This window comes from Centroberyx gerrardi, chromosome 1 (assembly GCF_048128805.1).
Source record: "Centroberyx gerrardi isolate f3 chromosome 1, fCenGer3.hap1.cur.20231027, whole genome shotgun sequence".
NCBI classification, from domain to species: Eukaryota; Metazoa; Chordata; class Actinopteri; order Beryciformes; family Berycidae; genus Centroberyx; species Centroberyx gerrardi.
The window spans coordinates 6,857,334-6,879,115 of NC_135997.1; the positions used below are offsets into that span (position 1 = coordinate 6,857,334).

Below are 21,782 nucleotides of genomic sequence, written 5' to 3' on the forward strand. Positions count from 1 at the left end.
TTCCTGGAAGCTTCTGAGAAAATGGTGAGAGCAGCAAATCATATGTATTAAGCCTTTTGAATATACTTTTTATATGTGACTTCATAGTTTTTGTTCACTTTCCTGCTCTTTGTCACCTTGCAGGCTAAATTCTTCTCGCCAGCTCAAATCAATGGTAAGGCTGCGCCGCACTGAATGTTGTTTGCCAGCTTAACTATAGATGTTTGTAAGACACTATTAGGTAATCTGAAATGTTTTTATTTGTTATACATTTATCTTACATTTATCATTTCAAAACAAATAGATGGTGAATTGGAAATGACGTTTTGGAAGCACATGTCGGTGTGATAGTCATGGGTCAAAGTGTGATCTAGCGCACCCTTATATAGTTATGAACTAAAGATAATGTATTTCTCATTTCTCCAACCATTATTAAATGCACCTTTTTTGAAAAATCTTAAATTGAAAAACTGGCAAACCTGATATTGTATGGTGAATGGGCTATATGCAGTATGTTCTTGACTACATAATTACATTTTTGTTAAAATTCAATTCAATTCAATTTTATTTGTATAGCACCATCTCATACAGAAGCAGTTCAAAGTGCTTTACATAAAAACAGAATAAAACAGCAGAAATGTGCAAATAAACAGAAACATCCATGCATACATACACATAAAAACACATATAGCCTACATACACACATACAAACAAACATAATGTACAAATACAGTGTGTTCATTTAAGAAAATGCTCGAGTGAAAAGGAAGGTCTTTAGTTTGGAAAAAAAAACAATAAAACTACTGGTGCAATCCTATATGTATGATAAACATCCCATTTCCCCTGCAGAGTTCAAGGAGTGTTTCTCCTTGTATGACAAGAGGCAGAAGGGCAAGATTGACGCCAAGGACCTGATCACAGTGATGCGCTGCCTGGGTACCAGCCCCACGTTTAGTGAAATCGACAGACATCTCCAAGTCCACAAAATTGGTACAGTGCAAGATATAACTCATTTGCCTGTGGACAAATCAAGTTTGCAACAACTTGTTTATGGTGTAGATGGTAATTAAAGACTAGAGTTTCCATCAAAGCCAAATTTCAGGATTTCAAACAGGTTTAAAAAGCCTCTGAGAAATGCTTTGATGTAGTTTTCATTCACATATTCAACACGTGCGCAGCAGGCAAATAAGCAGTAACTCTGGTCGAAAATCTAGTGGTTTGATTTGAGCCCCCAAATTCACAGGTCTGCCCTGAATTTCCACCCTGGAAACTGAGATAGGTTGCAGATTGTGCATTCACATATCTCTGAAGACAAAAACACCTCCAGAGTGATTCTATTGTTTTGTGTAGAGCTGCATCTTTGTGTGATTCTTTGCATTCAGTAATGGGAAATTTCAGCTAGGTGCCAGCCTAAAACATATTTCAATGCATTAAGAGGCACAACTTGATTTAGTTTTTGCACTTTTTGATTCTTTACCTTGAAAGCAGTATGCAAACACTGGAGACACTTTGTTTTGCTTGTACAGAAAACTGTACAAGCAAAAACAGCACCACAATCAATATTTCTATCCCTTAATAGCCCTTGAAGTCAGTTATATTCTGGAAGTTGCATCTTATGTAGTTCTTGTCCAAATGATATTGTCAATATTGTACTTCAAAAGTTATTGACTAAGACGTACTCATTTCAAGATTATTTTGACGGCATGCTATCTGGGGCTGTATTCTTGTTTAGACAAGGCAGGTGAGCTGGACTTCTCTACTTTCCTGACCATGATGCACAGACAGATGCAACAGGAGGATCCCAAGACAGAAATCCTGGAGGCCCTGAGGATGACAGACAAGCAGAAGAAAGGATACATCCAGGCGTCTGAACTCCGGGCCAAACTCACCATGCTGGGGGAGAAACTCACAAACAAAGAAGGTGGGTTCAAACAAGGCTGATAATTGTAATTAACTGGCAACCTCTGTAGGATGTGAAAGCTGTTCATTTCCACCTGCCACCAACACATTATAGAGACAATAGACTAGGGGGGGGGGGGCTGTACTTGATTCCTCTGATATGTACTCATCTTATAATTATTGTCTCATTTCACATCCAAAGTAATGAGAATGGAGCCAAAACATAAAAAAATGGGTTGTCAAACACTCAGCTCATCGTTCAAAACAAGGACCCTGCAGAGATAATGATAGTCTTCCAAATCTCTTGCATCAACATTGGTGGTGTTTGTATTTCTGAGCTCCTAACGCCAGAACATGCTAGGCACATTGCTCAACACAGGGAATCAGACAGAGTTGGCCTCAGTTTGATGTGTTTCCATATAGGCAGATTAAGGCCAGTCCATAACAACCAAGAATGAATAGAATAAAGATTGTCTCAGGATTTACTTGTGTAAAAATAGAATATTACAAGTGCAAACATTCATACAAGTAATTGGTCTAAAGTACCATAAAAAACTAAAGATTTAATTCAGAGTATTAGAGTGCACTGCCTCTGGATGGGTGCTGGAGGGGAGACATCCGAGAAGTTGGTTGGATTCCCAAACTATGTGGCAGATATTGAAGCCACCAATAATAGAGAGAACTCAATAGACCTTTAAGACCATAGAGCCATTTGAATTATCCTCCTCCTTATGTCCTTAGCGGCTGCCTCACCAAATCGATTGTGGAGAAGATGATGACATTCTGTTGTCGCTCTAATTCGTCATCACCTTCTGCAATACCCCAAACTTTTTGACTTCCTGAGGACTGAAAAGCCTTTTGGGTGCTTGACTGAAGATTGAAAAACTAATTCACGTCCTTGGGCAAAAGCTACAGTAATGGTGAATGTCAACAGTCAACAGAGTTGTTCATGTTCAAATAATTGATTGTACCATGTTCGCAAAGTCTATGAACTCTTGCTCTTGAGTGGAATTCCTCCTCAACTGGAACTTGAAGAATCACTTTAATTTCGCCATGCACACAGCAGATTAGATTTTATGAAAACTCCATTCAGAAATGTCATGCTTGTTCACAAGGCTGGCTGGCTCAGCTTAGAGGTTATGGATGCCAATTCTACATGTTCAAGGAGCTGTCAGGCAGTCGAAAACTCCCACAGGCAAGGACCAATGGAGACTGACTACCCCAAAATTGCACCTGACCACAGTTTACCACTGAATCCTGAATGATCTTGGGAGACAGTCGCCCCAATGAGTTTTCAGGCGAGGCTCTGTCCCGTCAAGTTCACTTATCGAGTTGTTTTCCCTTTCTTTTTCGTCTAGTGGATGAGCTGTTCAAAGAGGCAAACGTCAAGTCGAATGGAACTGTCAAGTACGAAGAGTTCACCCGGCTGGTGACGCTGCCACCCGTCGATTACTGAGTGTCAAAGGAAGACAGCAAACCACAGCTGTGTTAAGGAGACCGCTCAACGTGTGCTGAATGTCTGTGAACTGAACTGAACTGAACTGAACTGTGTTCTCAGTTTAATGGATCGCCTGACTAATGAGACTGAAAATTTTCTTAGCTTTAGCTTTCTCTGATTTTATTCATTTTTATTCACTGTGAATTGTTAATTCAGGCGCAGACCTTGTGGTCATGCACTGTACGTATAATTGATGTAAAGCATATCACGTTTGTCTGGCCTGACATACATTACATGTCTTGTATTTAAAGTACAGTTTTAATTTAAACCAATATTATTTCCCACATTATGTACCCAAAGGTGGCATTACTATTGCTTTCCGGCTACTGAGACAACACATACAAACATTAGCTTGCCCCTAAGATTGAAAACATTGTGTAGCGCTGCTTTACACTGTGATGTACTGTAACAAACACTTAAATAGTACGCTGTGGTATGTAGTTCTTCTTCTGATAATGTGACCAAATTTTAAAACCCTTACGACAAGGACACACGCCTTGCCCCCCAACCTAAACACCTCAAACTCACTTTAGACTTAGTGACTCATATGATATTATGTGCATTTGCTTTGCCTCTGCATGCTTGAGTGATATTTAAAACCTTTCCTTTTATGATTAAGTACCTCCTGCCGTGGCATTGTCAATTCTATACACATTAGCGTTGTAATTACAATTCAATTTAATTGAAATTCTCCATTCCATTTGCTCATGTGGTGTGAGCCGTGAAGTCTGGATGAAAAGGCTGAATTACTCCATTGGAAAATTTATTTTAAATGACTTAAAAGCCCTTAGCCATGTCTTTCATCCTCTAAAGATTTAGGCTGTTCTGTGTGTTCAAATGCTTCATGCATAATTATTTATTAAGAAGAATTTCAGATCTGTGACCTGTGTGTTTGGGACAGAGACATGATGAAATAAATCAGCAACTTAAAAACTGCACTACCATAAAATGTCTGTTTTCACATTTTTTATTTAGAGTGGTATAAAGCACAACGTATAAACATCCATGTGCAATAATAAAAACACATTACTGATTACTAATAGAATAACATTTTCTTCCCAAAATGTCATCGTTGTATGGCTTATTAACAATTCATTTTAATGGAGTTTAAAATGAGATTTTGTTCGCAGATTGTAGAACCAAAACAAAAGAAGCTGTTGACTGCCTCGATGAATGAATAATGTACACAGTAACTGTAGGTAAGCACTGTAGAAGCCTCTTTGCAACGCTGTCTTGCTTTTGGAGACCAAAATACCCATCAAATGACAAATATTAACTCTTTGCAAATTCAAAAGTACAGAAATAGAATCAGTTCAACAAAGTCACAATAAAAGTGTGAAAAGATAAGAAAAGTTGAAGTTAGAGGGGTGCAGTCACTCATCAACTGTATTTCAGTGCGTGAATATGTTTAAACTGAACATGAACGCATCACTTTGAAATTCATTTGACATAAAATTGAGAATTCCTGAGGACAATTCTTAATGGATGCAATTGAGAGATAGCAGCCTGACGTGCAAGTCCACATAAAATATAAGTCTGAAAAGACATTTGTATTCATAACTGAATTGGGCAGCATATGAGAAATACCCAAATTGCTCTTTCCCAGCACCTACCCTGCAGTGCCAAGCTTTAAAGGAAAAATCCACCTTAAAACACTTCAACACTGTGATGTACCTTGCATTTCTGGGTACACTTTGTTGTTTGGTGGTGTATTTTTCTTATTCCTGTGGATAAGTAGCCAAATATAGACAGCTATCTAAAACATCAACTGTAAACGTCAGGTGTTGTTGTCAGGCAAAAAATAAACTATAATAGAGGGAGAAATCCATCGTAGAAGAGGCAGAGATACCAATTTCTCCACTGACAGTAACCTTAACAGACCATAATGCAATGCAGCCACAGGAGATGTTGCATTTTGAATAAGGGGCATGGCCGCAATCATAGACGCCCCAGTGTTCACAAATTTGTTACCAAGCTAGCTGTATTTATATGCCCATTCGGCCACCTTTGACTGAAAACAACATGTTCACACCTGTTCTCTGGGGCTTGTCGAACGGCATTTTGGGAAATGTAGGAAATCACTAACTGAAGTAGAAATAGACAAGGCAGGTTGAGGGAAAGTGGGTAAAACAAAAATGTAAATTACAACACTTCATCACATAAAAACTCCTGGAATGCATTGAACATCACAGATTGAAGATCTAACGGTGTAAGAGGTTGGATTTTTCCTTTCAGTGTATTTACGCTCCAACTGTAACTTGGCTGCATGGGTTTTTCAGTGAGTCTTGTGTATCCCCCTCAACAAACAAAGCACTCAAATTTTGAGAAAACAAAATTGTTTACAGTTGCCTGAGGAAAGCAGGTTTGTTCACAAAAAGATTTGCAACATCTGAAATTATGCAAATTTCTTGTTAATTTTAATCACTCATTTAGATTGAATAGTGTGGCTGTCTTCTGTGTTGAAGTGCAGTGGATCTACATCATGACTTTTATGGCATTTGATGACAGAATTGTGTGTGCTATATGCAAATCACAAGCATGTCAATCTCAGATGAAAGAAACATTTCAATCAGCGGATTTTAAATGGTGTACTGATTCGTAGGTCTATTCATAGATAATCTATAGGCCAGGCAATTTATTTTATCTTATTCTACTACAGTGAAGTAGTATTGATGTTTTTCTTTGAAGGAGAATTGATGTTTTTCTTCAAAATAGCAATAGATTTGCTACAGTTATTCCATATTTTCCTGGCTGGGAAAGGCATGTTTTCTTAAATAAATCTGTGGCCTAAATACTCAAACATGCACTAGTTGGTATTTAATCCCTGAATCGCAGCCTACATGTGCATTAGTACTAACTACGCATTTGCATACATAAATGAATGGAACAGGCAAAGAGTGGATTGTCAGTGAGAGTTCTAATCTGCCGTAACAAAAAGACAATTGTAAATAATAAAAACGTATTACTCAGAAAAATATAAAATACATACATAATTCATAAAGAGGCGTTTCCTTAATAGACTGTAAACCTACTGCGCTCTGATATATGGCAAATAACACTTAAGTTATTCCAATAATTCCCTCCATTTTAACGAAGAACAACTCTTCAGAAAAAAGTTGCATTCAACTGATATTTCAATTTAGAGGCAATCGAGTGGTTAACACAATATTTTTCTCCAATTCCATGATATTCAAGTAGATGAGGCACTGGGCCTGCCAATACCTGACCCAAATATGTCTGGAGCCCATGTGGCCTCTAGCACCAAGCGGTTTCTGCAGCACCACTTTTCACATTTACATTTTGCCTTGTGACTTTTAAAAAACGCAATCCGATGTGTTGCTGATGCAGCTACTTCATAAAGCTTTTTACAAGCTGCAACAGACATCGAACATTGAAACTAGTAAGAGTATTGAAGTATTTATAAATGTCACATGAGGCATTTACGCTGCACTTATTTCTGCCTTCTAATAATTGTACCACATTATAAGTAAAACCACTTTGCATATTGCATAACTTTCCTTATTATAGACTGTACAGTTTCTGCTGCTGTCAAATGAAAGCATTGTACCAACCTTAAGGTTACTGAGTGGTCGAGCTACATGTGTAATAATTGCATTAGTAAGCTAGCCATACTGTGCCTCTCGTTGCTCTGTAAAAAACAGATGCGAGACCCTAATATCTCCTCTAGCTGCATTTCTCCGACATCGAAATGTGAAATGTGAAATCTTACAATGTCATTCTGGTCAAATAATATAATATAGAAAGTGCAAAGAAATATTTACATTTTCATAGTTTTGCAAAAAAAACAAAAAAAAACAAACAATCTGTCTATGCTTTTTTTAAAAATTTTTTTAGATGAACTTTTACTTTCAACTTTATTTGTCCCCGGAGGGCAATTGGAAGTTCTGCCCTGTATAACATTTCACCAGCACAGACATGCAGCATTTTGAAGCGGGACTGGCACATTAATTAGACCCTAGTGGTGAAGAAATCATGAAAGGAGCGCGCTATTCATTTTAACTGATGATTCATGCCTCATACTCTGAATGGTAGATAAATGCACATACACAGTGGGCACAGTTGGAATACACACTCACTCAGTGAAATTGTGTTTATCTTGGGTCTCCAGCTGGAAGTTGAGTGTGTGAGTGAGTGTGTATGTATGATTCCATGCTGCATGTGTGTGCCTGAGAAAAAAGTGCACGTCTCTCAATGCCATCAGCCTGTTTGTGAGAGTATGGAAGCAAGCTTGACAGAGGTCGCCTGGGATGCCTTTACTTGCTTTACTGCACCTCAGCGGCGAGAGGTGCGGTCGTTGCCACGGGAACGCTGGCTGCAGGTTTTGCAGCACTGTGTCCGCACGGTGGACAAGTGACAACGGCCGAGCCACTGGAGCGTCTGACAGAAACGAAATGTCAGCCGATCCCGAAGACATACCGTGCCTGAGGGAGGGAGGGAGGGGGAAAGAGAGAGAGAGAGAGAGAGAGAGAGAGAGAGAGAGAGAGAGAGAGAGAAAACCACAATACACAGACAGTTAATTATACCGATGGGAATTTATATCGAAGTTCAATATCTATCTATATATTGTGATATTAGCTATTTGCACTTTGTAATGACATTTTTAAATTGTTGTTTACATTCTAGCAAGCCAGTGCCATTGCTAGAATTATTTGTGTCTCAGAAATAAACATAATTCTGCACAGTCATACTTTGTTGTTATTGAACTTTTATTTATTACATCGTATCGGGGTTGTATCGAACCCCAATATCGTATCGAATTGTATCGTGAGATAAGCATATAGTTCCATCCCTAGTTAATTAACATTCTTTACTTTTGTTAGGCTTGACTTTAACTCATGCACTGTCGACTTTTCTATCATCACATTATAAATCACGGGCAGAGAAAAATGTGTTAGGACCTTGAGCCTTTAAGTTGAACAGTCACAGATGTGAATAATCCCAGGCATTCGTGCTCTATTGCCCTTGTTTCACCACAAACATTGTTTAGACAGCCTGAGCATTTCTTTCAGTTCAGCGCTTTAAGATGAGAAATCAACAAATGCAATTGGTGGGAAAGAATGTCTCTGTCTGTCTTGGGTCTTTTCTTTCTGTGTTGTTTTTTGCATCTCTTAAAATCAACAACAGCAGCAGAACTGGATAAGAAGGACTTCTCTTTATTTTTCACAGTCTGCAGACTCAGTAATGAAACCAGACTCTTTCTCTGCAACAATACATTGCTGAGAAGAAAGAGAATGAAACCAGCAGAAACTGATTTTTGTAATTGGTTTTCTTTTGTGTAGTGTAAACCTGCTGAGAAAATGTTTAACTATATTTGATTCAGTATTAATACAGAAATATAATTGTGATGATAAATACAATTGTGCAAAAAACAAACAAAACACATATCAGAAACCTTGAACAAATCAGTTTTGAATATAAAACAAGAGCTTTCTGAGACAGAAAGGTTGTGATAAAAGCAGTAACTACATGTGATCTTGACAGCAGTTGCATGCTTTTCCTCAGGAAATGAAGTCAAATTGACCAAGGTTTTTCTAGAGAACTGTCCAATTACTTTGGTATGGGAGTGAGTGTTGGCTGCTGTAGAAACATATATACAGTTAGATGTCAGTGTCACCATACTGACGTCACTGAAAATACATAACATGAATTATTACACAGGATACTCCAGGAGACGGATCATTTACCCTTAAAAGTGACCTTTCTGAATGGAGTAGGATCCTGGAAATTCATTGGTGAGAAATTAACTGTGTTATTATTATTATTATTATTATTATTATTTAAAAAATAGAAAAGTTGATTGTTGCACAAGATTCGTTGTTTCACAAGATACAGTAGCTGCCACAGATCCCCCTCCCACAGTGTAAAGATGATCACACCGGGTGAAAGGTGGATAAAGAACGCTTGTGGAAACTGATCATGATTAATTCTGTCTCGGCGTTGCTCTGCATTTTTAGCCGGGTCAGCTGTGTAAAGACGGCTTAATGCATTAATTAGCAAATATTTCAATGTCAACATACTTGTCTTCACATAACACATGGATGGTATTAAAATGAGCTGTGTTTCTTAAAACATTAAGGAAAAAGTAGTTTCACATTTTTCCTCATTAATATGCAGATTTATGCAGCAAGGAAACTCCAAAATCTAATGAGACGATCTTCTCTATAGGGGGAACCTGTGATGTCAGTATAAAGTTTCTATCATGTGTTGTCCTTGAATTATTGTGTTCACAAGAATGTGTCTACACACAATCAGACACACACACAACGGTTTCCACCTGGGCCTTGACGACAGCATTCTGACAAGGGTTGGGTGGTGACATCTGAAGTTAATACTATATTATTGATTGATAATATTGATAATCTATATATATTGTAGATTCGTTCAGCTGCAGAAACACTCTGCTGCATCAATCAACCCATTCATCAACATTAGGGCTGTGACTCATATAATCTGCGTGAAGAGGACTGACTATACCTACAGTAAAAAATCAGTAAACTTCAAATACACTCTATGGGTCCTCGTGTTGTCTTGTAAGTGTAGAAACCAGAGTTGTGGACTCGAGTCACATGACTTGGACTCGAGTCAGACTCGAGTCACAAATTTGATGACTTTAGACTCGACTTGACAAAATCAAAAAAGACTTGCAACTCGACTTGGACTTTAACACCAATGACTCGTGACTTCACTTGGACTTGAGCCTTTTGACTTGAAAAGACTTGATACCTTCCCCCAAACCCAAAGATTAAAAAGTATGTTATTTAAAAAGTGTGCCACGAATCAATTCATTTCCCTTCATTTCCTGAATCAACTAACGTTAACGCTATTCATTCCCAGCAAGTCGACACTTCATTTCCCAGATCCACTTTGTTTGAACCAATCTGACAGCATCCAATCAAGTTGCAGGAGAGAACCATGAAGAAGTAACGCTACGTTACTGAGCGCCAGTTAGAAAAAATGATACCAAAGATAATTTCGTTCGCGTACAAAAACTACGCGGTGGTCAACCAAAAACGAATTGCAGTATGCAAAACATGCGGGTCGAAAATTACAGACGGAGATGCAACAACTCCCAACCTTGTTCGACATTTGAAGCTGCACAAAGAACGGTAAGTCGAGGCTAATATATTAACGTAATGAGCGAGCCAATGCTTAGCTAACGTTACAGCTATCACCCCCCCCCCCCCCCCCGAAACGAGATGACAAATCGGCTTCTAAAAAAGCATTCATGATTTGTGTAAATTTAATATATTATTACTCTGTTGTTAAAATGGCATTACATTTGGTGAAGAGCGCATTATGACTTGTTTAGGACTCGAAACTCAAGGACTTGGGACTTGACTTGGGACTTGTCAGTCTTGACTTGGGACTTGACTCGGGACTTGTCTGTCTTGACTTGGGACTTGACTCGGGACTTGTCTGTCTTGACTTGGGACTTGAGTGCAAAGACTTGAGACTTACTTGTGACTTGCAAAACAATGACTTGGTCCCACCTCTGGTAGAAACATATTCACAACAGGAAAAAATCTAAAATATACCAATGAAAACGTCCTAGGACTATTCACTGGTGATAACTGGAGCACTCTTAATATATGACAAAAATGAAAAAGTTACACTAAAGTTACTACCAAGTCTTTTGTTGAAGAGCACCCCTCCCACAGCTTAGCTTTTGAGCACGAAAGCTATACAAGAAAAAGGAAATATGTGCACAGATGGTGTACTCAGCATTTCTTGAATCTGATAAAAAAAAAAAAAAAATTCAACTTTTGTGCAACTGCTGGATGAATGCAAAGTTTGGAGCATCTGGCTCCTGATCCTTCAACTCCCAGCAGGTACAGCAGAAGTATGAAATTGGTAAAACAGCCGAGGCATCGCTTTCAGTGTGGGACGTCACTGAAGCATTACACCTCATCAGACACTCACCGTTTCATGGCCTGACACTTTTTGTTTCATGTCTCACTGCTAGTCTTCTCATTAAAGAGGAAGTGAGTGGGCAGGAGTCTGAGGTCTTTTGGGTAGTCAGTCAGTTATATAAGCTGTTCCTCCACCTGTCCCTTTCCCCCCCAAATACTGTTCTGCAGTGTCTGGCGAGGTCAAGTAAAAACCCACGCTTTCCTGAACAAAGTTGAGTTCAGGTGAATAGCTTCAGCGCTTGAGTGAAGAGAAGGCAGTGGCTAATGGCTTTAACTGATGACTTTATAGGTCAACTATGAAGCTCTTGCAGACTGCTACAGTACATGGTTGCTTTTCGGCCTTTCTGCCTTTCAATGTCTCAATGAAATCCAGCAAGTTTAGAACGAGAAATTAATTTCTCAGAGTTCTCTATGAACTATTACCCTCAATCTAAAATCCTTCAGTTGAATTTCTGTCTTAATCTATCAGGGTCTATAGTTTGGATATGAAATACAGTAGTATGATGTACAGATTACATGCTGAAACTGTAACTGAATGAAGAGTCCCAGAGGTTGGATTGCTGTTGGCTACAGACAGCAGATGTCTGATGTTGACTCTGAACCAATGAAGGCACGCACACTAAAAAGTAAAACATTTCTACCAAAGTCAAATAGTGTTTTCTTTTAGGAATGCTGATATTGTTTCAACGATGAGTAATTAAAAAACCCCAGACTCTTCCATTGTTGACATAACCTTGACAAGATGGTAAATATGATTTCCTTGTCTGTGATGGTCAAATAAACTATCCTTGGTTTTAATATTCAGTACCATCATTGTCCTGATTTGACTCTAAACAACTGACTCTACAGAATCAGTGAATTCCAACTTTGATGTAAAGGATGAGCCAGAAATTTGCCCAATAAGAGAGGAAACAAATCTTGATAAACTCAATACAACAAAAATATATAAGAAAAACATAAAACTTTGAAGACGAGTGTGACGTTTGGATAATGTATTCGTGCACAGCATACAAGAGACCTGAAGATTGTTCATTCTTATGCTCATGTAAAATGTTCTTCACAATAAAATATACAAGAAACCAGGTTCACTCAAATAGCTAAATCCTGGAGCTAGTTTTGAAAATGAACAGGTCAGGGGCCAGTTGTTAAAATTGTCTGCTTTTGTAGCCAAACATTTGACACTGGCTGTTATCGGCCATCTTTTCTAGTTAAACAGCAAAACATGTTATATTGCTTCGAGGTGGAAAGGTGACAGCAATCAAAATTCTCATCTACCCAGACTATTATGGCACCGATCAAAAGACTTTTCAAAAGACTACCAGGCTCACTCGATTTATTCCACCTGCAGATATCACACATCCAAAAAGAAATTAAGTTACATTATCTATCCTTACATCAAGAAAGTAGACTAAGAAAGCATATAGAAAATACATATCTTCATTGAAAATCTTGGGTAAGTATTAACACCCCTGCTTCCTCACCCTTCGTTCCTGTCTTTCTCCACTGTGAACTAATAAGGCAGAAATGTCACACAAAATAATCCTCGAGAATATGTCAAATTGTTTATTTATTTAATTTTCTGCTCTTCCTTTTCTGTCTTCTTTCTTATCTTTTTCTTCTCCCCACAAAGTATAGGCTCTTAAAAATTGTTTAATTTGCATTTCTATTTATTCGACTATATTTATGCTTTTTCTGTTAGGGAAAAAATGTCAAAGGAAAGATGCATTTGATTGAAATGTATCATACATGCTGTAAAATAAGTTCTTTGACAATAAAGTATATAAAAAAAGAATATTTTGTCATAGAAAAAAAATAGACATCAGTCATCCACTGCAGTGTTTCATGGCCATTACACAGACACACTGCATGAAATGTGTTCAAATGGTCTAATCTAACCACTCTTCTTCTATGCTTTCATCTGTGGCCTCAAATCTTCAGCTCGCACTCTTTCCAATGTCACCCAGATCACAGAGACTCCATGACATCAGTGGGGTCCAGAGGTCACAGCTGCAATTCAATACACAGCATTTCCTGTGTCTAACTCTCCTTCTCCACACCCCCCACTCACTGCTATCTTTGACCCACTCCCCCACTGACCCCATCACACACACACACACACACACACACACACACACACACACACACCAGCACGCCCCATACATGGGAGTATTATATTAGGCCCCATATAGAACAGTAAACAGAGGGGACAGTGGGACGTGGGACTTCCTCTGTTCTGAGGTCGACTTCCTCAGTACGCTCCTTTTCCACTATATGTGGTTACAGTACAATGGGAACAGGGGGGGAGCTGTTCTCAGGCCCTTCATCCCAAGCTTCAGCACCGTATGAAGTGGAGGTATCTTTACATTTGTTTTCCAGAAACATCTTAGAGCTACAGGATCATACAAGGTTAATTAGGGAACAACAGAGGAGCAGGCCAGGGAACAAAGAAGATGAATACGAAATGAGAAACGGGATGAAGGGCTGCAGAATGACCTGCATTTGGAGTGGAAAGGATCATTTCAAATGACTTCACAACTTATTAAAGGTTCATACAACTTTGTTTGCCAGGCTCACTGCTGGAGAAGCTGTCTTTCAAACAATTGCAGTAAATGCCAGTCCTTTAAGCTTCAAAAAGGGCAAAAACATTGCATAAATGCACATTTTTGGGTGAACTATCCCCTTAATTACAGAACCATAGAAGAGCAGGCCAGGGAACAAACAAGCTGAATAAGAAATGAGAAGCGGGGTGAAGGGCTGCAGAATGACTCGCATTTGGAGTGGAAAGGATCATTTAAAATGACCGACTTATTAACGGTTCTGTGATGTGTTTTAACTTGAAAAAGCATAACAAAACCATCCTCATATTCCAGCAACTGACTGACAGATAAGACAATCTTTTAACTCGGTACAAGCATAACCTTTACATCTTTGCTCCAAAAATAAGCAAAGAGCAGCCACAACTAAAGCAATGACCTTTATTATTCTGGCATCTCACTTGTGAAGAATTCGTCTCCTGATGTGTGTGTGTGTGTGTGTGTGTGTCCATGCCTGCATACATGTATGTGTCAGTCTGCCTGTATATGCTTTCCGAATTCATGATTCTCTCCTCGAACAGGGACTCACCTCTGAAAGCCTGCCTCCTGCCTCTGTGAGATGCCGAGTCCTGTCAACTCCCTCAGCCTCTACACAACGAGGCCAGAGGAGAGGACAGGAGGGGCAGCATCAAGGGAGAGAGAGGGAAAGACAGAAATACAGTGTAAGACAAGACACTGCAAGAAGAGAGCGAGTTCGAAAGGGTGAAAGATGAGAGAGAACGAGGACATGTGAACGCTTTTTCCCACAGCGCAGCCGAGGGCATCACGAGGCAAATTCAGGTCAGTCAATCAGCCAGTCAGCCAGTCAGTCAGTCAGTCAGTCAGTCAGTCAGTCAGCCAGCCAGTCAGTCAGTCAGTCAGCCAGTCAGTCAGTCAGTCAGTCAGCCAGTCAGTCAGTCAGCCAGTCAGTCAGTCAGTCAGTCAGCCAGTCAGTCAGCCAGTCAGTCAGTCAGTCAGCCAGTCAGTCAGTCAGTCAGTCAGTCAGTCAGCCAGTCAGTCAGTCAGCCAGTCAGTCAGTCAGCCAGTCAGTCAGCCAGTCAGTCAGTCAGCCAGTCAGTCAGTCAGTCAGTCAGTCAGTCAGTCAGTCAGTCAGTCAGCCAGTCAGTCAGTCAGCCAGTCAGTCAGCCAGTCAGTCAGTCAGCCAGTCAGTCAGCCAGTCAGTCAGCCAGTCAGTCAGTCAGCCAGTCAGTCAGTCAGTCAGTCAGCCAGTCAGTCAGCCAGTCAGTCAGTCAGTCAGCCAGTCAGTCAGTCAGTCAGTCAGTCAGTCAGCCAGTCAGTCAGTCAGCCAGTCAGTCAGTCAGCCAGTCAGTCAGTCAGTCAGTCAGTCAGTCAGCCAGTCAGTCAGTCAGTCAGGTAACGCTTAGTGAGATGATGCGCTTTATCAGATGGCCTCTAGAGGGCGTTTTTGACTGTGCGATGCAGTGTTTCCCATACAGAGGCACAAAATCAAAAGTTGGTCAGTGTTTATAAATGGATCTAAATCGATCTCTAATGCGCCTGATGTCGCATCACATCATGTCTGTAATTTGGAGATGTACAGACAGCAGACCAGCAGCATTGAACTCAATCCACAGAGTCTCCCAGTGTGAAAACAAAAGTGAAACTTAACATTCTACAGTCAGTAACAGGGATTTGCAGACAGTGACTCGTCTTCGCTGCCATACAAACTTTAACAGGAGGTGGCGTCATCTTGTGGTATTTAAGTCATGTTAGTGAAATTAGGTAATTTAACCGTGTCGCAGTGCTTCAGTGCATAGAGTTGAAACGCGGCATTTCTAAACACTGACCAACTTTGATTTTGTGCCTCTGTATGGGAAACACTGCATCTCACAGTCAAAAATGCCCTCTAGAGGCCATCTGACGAAGCGCATCATCTCACTAAGTGTTACCTGCCTGCCTGCCTGCCTGCCTGCCTGCCTGCCTGCCTGAGCTGAATTTGCCTTGTGATGCCCTCGGCTGCGCTGTGGGAAAAACAGACAAAGATACTTGGCCCTAAGCTTTAAAAAAATCATTCTACAATAAAACTCTAATGAATTTCAATGGGGATTCTTTTGGCTGAAGAATTGTATGGGGAAATGGAGTAATAAGCAGCATGATTTCATCACATCTTTTCATCAGAAAGTTCTGTAATTGATAAGAAGTAACACATAACCTCACAAAAAAAAAACCTCACACAGTGCAGCTCATTAATTCTTCAAGTTGAAGCTGTGGGAATCTGGTGAGCATCCTGAGCAGCCTTCAGCCTGGGAACAGGGCACAGTGTCTACTTGACCTCCCTCCATCCTCCTCTCCTTCTCTTGCTCCCTACTATCTTTCCTGTTTAAGTCACATACTGTACACTCACACACAGGCACACATACTGACTCCAGACTAGACATAACTGCTAGCTTGCACACAGGACTTGAAATAAGGTTGACCCTATCTATACATTTAGTGATGGGGAAAAGTTGCACTGTCCATACTGTACATCCATGTGGTCCAATGGCACATTTTAAGAACATAATATAACTATCCATGTTGTTATATATAACAACAAATTAGCCTGTAAAATGTCTAGTCAAAAATCCATATAGCCCTGAAGACAGCGGAGAAAGCCTCTTCCATCTGAATCCAACACAGCTAGAAATTCTGTATTGCTATATATATATATGTATATATACAAAATAATATGATGAAACGTCTCTCCTCATTCAGTCTGTGCTGAATTATCTTTGCATATACACTACCAGTCAAAAGTTTGGACACAACACATTTTTCTTTATTTTTACTATTTTCCACATTTTAGAATAATAGTAAAGACATCAAAACTATGAAATAACACAAATAGAATTATGCAGTGACCAAAAAACTGTTAAATAAATCAAAACTATCGTATATTTTATATTCTTTAAAGTAGCCGCCCTTCTCCTTGATGGAAAGGCAAAGGCTTTGGAAAGAAATTCACACATAGACATCAACTTCACTATTTATATTTGTCTAAGAAACAAATTTCTAGCATTTAAGCATAAGCCTTTAGATCAAAATGGCTTTAAGATAATGAAAAACATAGTTCATTCAATCAGGTGTGTCCAAACTTTTGACTGGTAGTGTATATGCAAAGATAATTCAGCACAGACGGAATGGAGGAGAGACGTTTCATCATATTATTTTGGTTTTCCCCAGATAAATGCAGCGCATGGTGTTAAAACACGTGCACAATCCATATGAAAGCTGTTTGAAGGATAACAGATGAACTCACATTGCCTTCTTCTTAGTGTGTTTCCAAGCCTATCCTCTTACTGGTAAGAACGCCAACCTCGGTCTCCTTGTGGGAGTTTTATAAAGAACACTAATGACTTGCTACCCAGACGGATCGTCTCTTATATAAAATTGGGCTCACACAGCTATACACGTGATGGTTGAACTTGTCCCAGGTGTCACAGCGCTAGTTTCGCATTTTGAATAAGCCTCACAGTTCATTTACTTGCTCCTCCTGGAGTTCATGAGAGACAATAAATGGAGCTTGTATGCAGCTACTAATCCTCTCCAACAGTGAACATGTTTAAGACTGGCTTTGTGTGCATTTTGAAGGGATGCTACTCTGCAGCTTTCAGTTTCAGACAAAAGCATACTACATGGCCAAGACCATATTTGTGCTGATGTAGGGAAGCACTTGGGTTAGACTGATATATCGATTTGCCAATATATCTGGCCGATATTGGCCTTATATTATAAACCGGCCAGATAAATATACTGTATATAAATATTGGCCAGCCAAATGTCATCCACCTCTGATAGATGGAGCTTCCTCCCTGACCAAAGCTACATCAATATAGTCTGAAAACCCTGCAATGAAATTTTTATTTCTTTGAGAGACAGCTGCAGAGAAAATACTTGAGCTTTAATATCACTGTGCATTGTGTGCCAGTAATTCTCAAGAGGCATTAGTAAACCTTACACGCTTTGAAATACACTTCGTTTTCTCATCTATTTCAGTGTAATTCTTTTTACCATTTTGTTACGCAGTATTGTTAGACTAAATTCAGCCTGCTGGATCCAGTCTGCTGGCTTCTTTGTCAGTCTTTCTAATGGGATTTATGCAACAGCATCTTTACACTGAGTTGACCAGATATTTTAAAGCAAGGTGTGATGATTGAATGCTTCACAGTCTTCGCTTATCTTGTAAACTCCTGAATTTACACAGAAATCAAAATAAATAAGCATTTGCAACCCTTTGACTGCCTTGTTTCAGCTGGGTAATAAAACATCATATTAACACAGTGTCAAAGCCCAGAGTGAGGGCCACATAGAGCCAAAATGGTCAGAAGATTCCTGGCACATTATCATATGCCTCAAATATTTATGATAACACTTTTACACCTCCATGCCTTTAAAATGTCAGCAAAGCTGGCTTCCCTTCTCTAGCAGGTCACCTTCTGAGGAACACAATGATTTCTTATCAGATATAAAACATAAATGCCACTGCATTGTTGTGGCCAGTACATCAGAGAACTCAGTGAAAGAGGGCAAAGGATGTTCTTTGTGTTCGGGCATACAATCACAAATATGACAGAGACTGCAAGGGTGTTCAGTATTTTTGGAAAGTGTGATTTTTTCATATTTCATTTGGCCCCATATATATATATATATATATATATATATATATATATATATATTGGCAATCTGCTGCTCAGCGAATATCAAGAGACAATGTTCTATTTTGAACAGGAACCTGCCAAACAGTAGACCATTTATGTTGAAAACCTGAACAAAACTCCCAGCTGCAATTGGTACTGTATCAGTTGAAAACCCCCTCTGCTCTACAGGCATCCTGTTCCTTCATATACAGTATGTCTTCCACTGGAACAAAAAAATACTTCTGGTGTTAAAAGCCCTGTGCAGTAGTCTGCAAATAGACATGCACATTGAATGCCTTCGATCTACGTAAACAATTTTTTACCTTGTGTGACACTCAAACGACTCAAACTCAAACAAAACTCAAACAAAAGCAAAAGATGGGAATTCCAACCCATGAATGATGTGTTTCAAGCAAAACAAGATAGGCAGCCAATAATTTTCTTGTTGTGAATAGTTGCTTTGATTTCAGATGTCTTCTACATTATCTCCTTTGGAAAAAAAAAAAAGTCCCTACTCTTCTGCGTGTCTAGTGAACAAAGAAGACCTTTGAGGATACTGCAGTCAGCCTTTCCACTGGTCTTGTGATGCACAGCAACATTAGAGGAAGGACAGTGACATCAATGCTGCTGCTGCTGCTGATGGCCAAGCTTAAAGCACAATGCTTCACAGGGCCAATCAAGGCTGCTACCTAGCACTTACAAACAGAGTGATATTGAGTGCTCCTGAAATTAGCTCCTGAAGTTTGTTGTGTCACTGTGGGATACCTTTTGACCCACTTCTCAAGAATCACTATGCCATTTTACATGTTGATGATTTTGGTAATGGCTCCAGGTTGACATTTTAGGTTGACTTCAAATGCTTGCCCTACAATCATAGAGGTCCAGCCTCTTTTCTCACATCTGAGTCAAACTCATAACTACGGCTGTGGATCACTGAAAAGGCAACTAAGAAAAAAACAGGTACTCAGTCTTCTGACAGTTTCCTGGCTTTTGGTAGATTATAAAATATAGAAGATGACAAAGGTGACCACCTTGATTGATGCCTTTGCAATATTTCCCACTTAATGTAAGAAACACTGGATTTGTTTCTTTCTTCCTAAGACAATGAGCACTTAGAGATAAAAAAAATAAAATAAATATTGAATAATAATTTATAGTGAGAGTGCAATCAGCATGCAAGAGCTCAGCACTTACTTACACTGCATAGCATTTGCAACAACCCCCTGTCTTTTTCTAAAGACATTCACACAGAATTTCAAAGCATTTCCAAGTCTGTCCTTGCTGTTTTTCTGAAGGTGGGACATGCAGAGTGAACAAGAAGGGGCAGAAGATCATGACATCAACAACAGGAGTGATGTGTTTCTATTATTTGCATTTTGAACCCTGGCTTCACTGCAGTAACTAAGCAAGACGCCTATTGCTGCCTTTGAAGTAGGCTGCTGCCTCAAATTTACATTAATAAATTATGACATTAACAAATGATACATAGTGGAAAACAACACTGTTTCACAGATATAAGACAGAATCAATACCTGATTTACCAGTAAGGATTACATCCGTACCAACACACATTTCTTTGCTGGCTCACCATGGAGTAGCCTACACTGCATTTAAAGTCGTGACCTCACAACCTTGGAGTCGGATTCCATGACAACAAACATCTTGGAAATACATTACATGAATTATGTATGAATGTGCCACAGGACGTGTGAATAAGGATTGCCTGTATGTGACTGATTGACCCTCGCAGTGAAGATGCTGTTTCTTCATGCTGAGGCGGGCTGATTCTCAGTCATGACGACAGAGATGAAAGAACAGTTTCTATCACTACACTTGAATCTCAATTGTGACAATGTGAATTGGAGGTTGTGTATTTACAGAGCAGCTAATATAAAAAAGAAATAACTTCCACAATTTCTTGTTGCACAGTTTCATTTAAGCTCGTAGAAAATATGTGTAGTGGTGCTTCTCTAAAATCAGTTCATACAACCTTTGCAAATAAATGCATTTCCAGGAAACTGCAGTGCGTCAGTGGCACCGCCATTTATATCAGATTTTAATTAACCTATCCACCACTAAAGCAACTTCTATCTATCATTTTCAAAAGATAGTAATTAGTCTCAGAGAGAGTTTAAATGAGAATACATCAAAAAAAAACTCTTGTGGTCAAGTTAATGTCACTACAACATCATTCTGTGGGTAATTTTGGTTCAACGGACAAACAGTTAAAAACAAAGGGAATGGGCAGAGGAGGGTAGAAAAAATATGTATGAAGTGCATCACTTTCATGAAAACTTCCAAGTCACTGCTTTGAGCCGTTGAGTATTCCCACATCACTTGAACGCAGCATAAACTACAGCCACATACACAAAGGCAGGGTGGCTAGCAGTGTGACATGAAGGGAGAGATAAAGATGTGAAAGAAACAAATACTAGTAGAGAAATCAATATTCTCAATTTTGACCATTAAATCGAGTTTTCCTGGGAAAATCGCCCCGGTCCCATTTGTTTGAATCGTTACAGCCATATCTTGTGTAGCTGACCTGGTCTCCCCGATTCCAGTCAGATTATAATTGCATCTCCGGTACCTACAATAGTCACTACTGAATAACTTAGAATGACGTAAAGAATAATGAGTGCAGAGAGACAGTGTGAGATTAAAAAGGAGAGAGGAAGAACGGGGAGAGAGGGTAAAAAGGGCAGAGAAGCAGTCTGTCTAGTGCCTGGCAACAGGAAACCTTTCTATCAGCTGACATCCAGTTAGTAAAGATGATGGTTCTGATTTTGGTCATGTTTTTTCTGACTCATCGGTTGGTTGAATAACTCATTTCCTCATTCTGAAACACTTAACTTCTCATCAAATTTACACAATTTTGCGCAAATGACCAATTTCAGGTGAAAAGGTGAAATTTTCATCCCTCATAGTGACAATGAAATAGGGCTGGGCGATAATTCAATATTATCGTTTATCGTCTTTCAGTGGAATCATATTCTGATGATATGAAGATATTTTGATATCGTGACACACATTTCTGCTGTCTAAATTGATGATGACAAGCAAATTTGACTTAAAAACTCTCATAAAATGAGGTATGGTAGGAATATTATTTGATTATTTCTGTTTTGTTTGACATCACACCTAACATTACCATTCGGTTCAATGAGATGAACATTAATTTGATTATTTAACGTGATTTTGCATACATGAACCATATCGTGATATATATTGATATCGAGAAAAATCCTTATGATTATCATGATATTGA

General features: G+C 39.2%; 2 protein-coding genes across 2 annotated transcripts in view; one reads left to right on the top strand and one right to left on the bottom strand.

The window, feature by feature from the left end:
• The first annotated feature begins 24 nt into the window (after positions 1-24).
• calml4a (calmodulin-like 4a) lies at positions 25-3,398 on the top strand. Its single transcript, XM_071922483.2, has 4 exons — positions 25-154; positions 829-969; positions 1,712-1,900; positions 3,237-3,398. The coding sequence occupies exons 2-4, from the start codon at positions 903-905 to the stop codon at positions 3,332-3,334; spliced, it is 354 nt and encodes a 117-aa protein (XP_071778584.2). The 5' UTR covers positions 25-154; positions 829-902; the 3' UTR covers positions 3,335-3,398.
• Positions 3,399-7,615: 4,217 nt separating this feature from the next.
• Positions 7,616-21,782, bottom strand: part of adamts7 (a disintegrin-like and metallopeptidase (reprolysin type) with thrombospondin type 1 motif, 7) — a 103,412-nt gene continuing 89,245 nt past the window's right edge. The window contains exon 24 of the mRNA XM_071922485.2: positions 7,616-7,818. Within this exon, the coding sequence (XP_071778586.2) occupies positions 7,670-7,818 (149 nt within the window). The 3' untranslated portion in view covers positions 7,616-7,669. The remainder of the gene's footprint in view (positions 7,819-21,782) is intronic.

What these genes read in the sequence shown, in the direction of transcription:
- calml4a (XM_071922483.2), top strand. Translation starts at nt 903, where the DNA reads ATGCGCTGCCTGGGTACCAGCCCCACGTTTAGTGAAATCGACAGACAT. An exon ending in TCTCCAAGTCCACAAAATTG is followed by an intron (nt 970 to 1,711) that starts GTACAGTGCAAG and finishes ATTCTTGTTTAG; the next exon opens with ACAAGGCAGGTGAGCTGGAC. An exon ending in GAAACTCACAAACAAAGAAG is followed by an intron (nt 1,901 to 3,236) that starts GTGGGTTCAAAC and finishes TTTTTCGTCTAG; the next exon opens with TGGATGAGCTGTTCAAAGAG.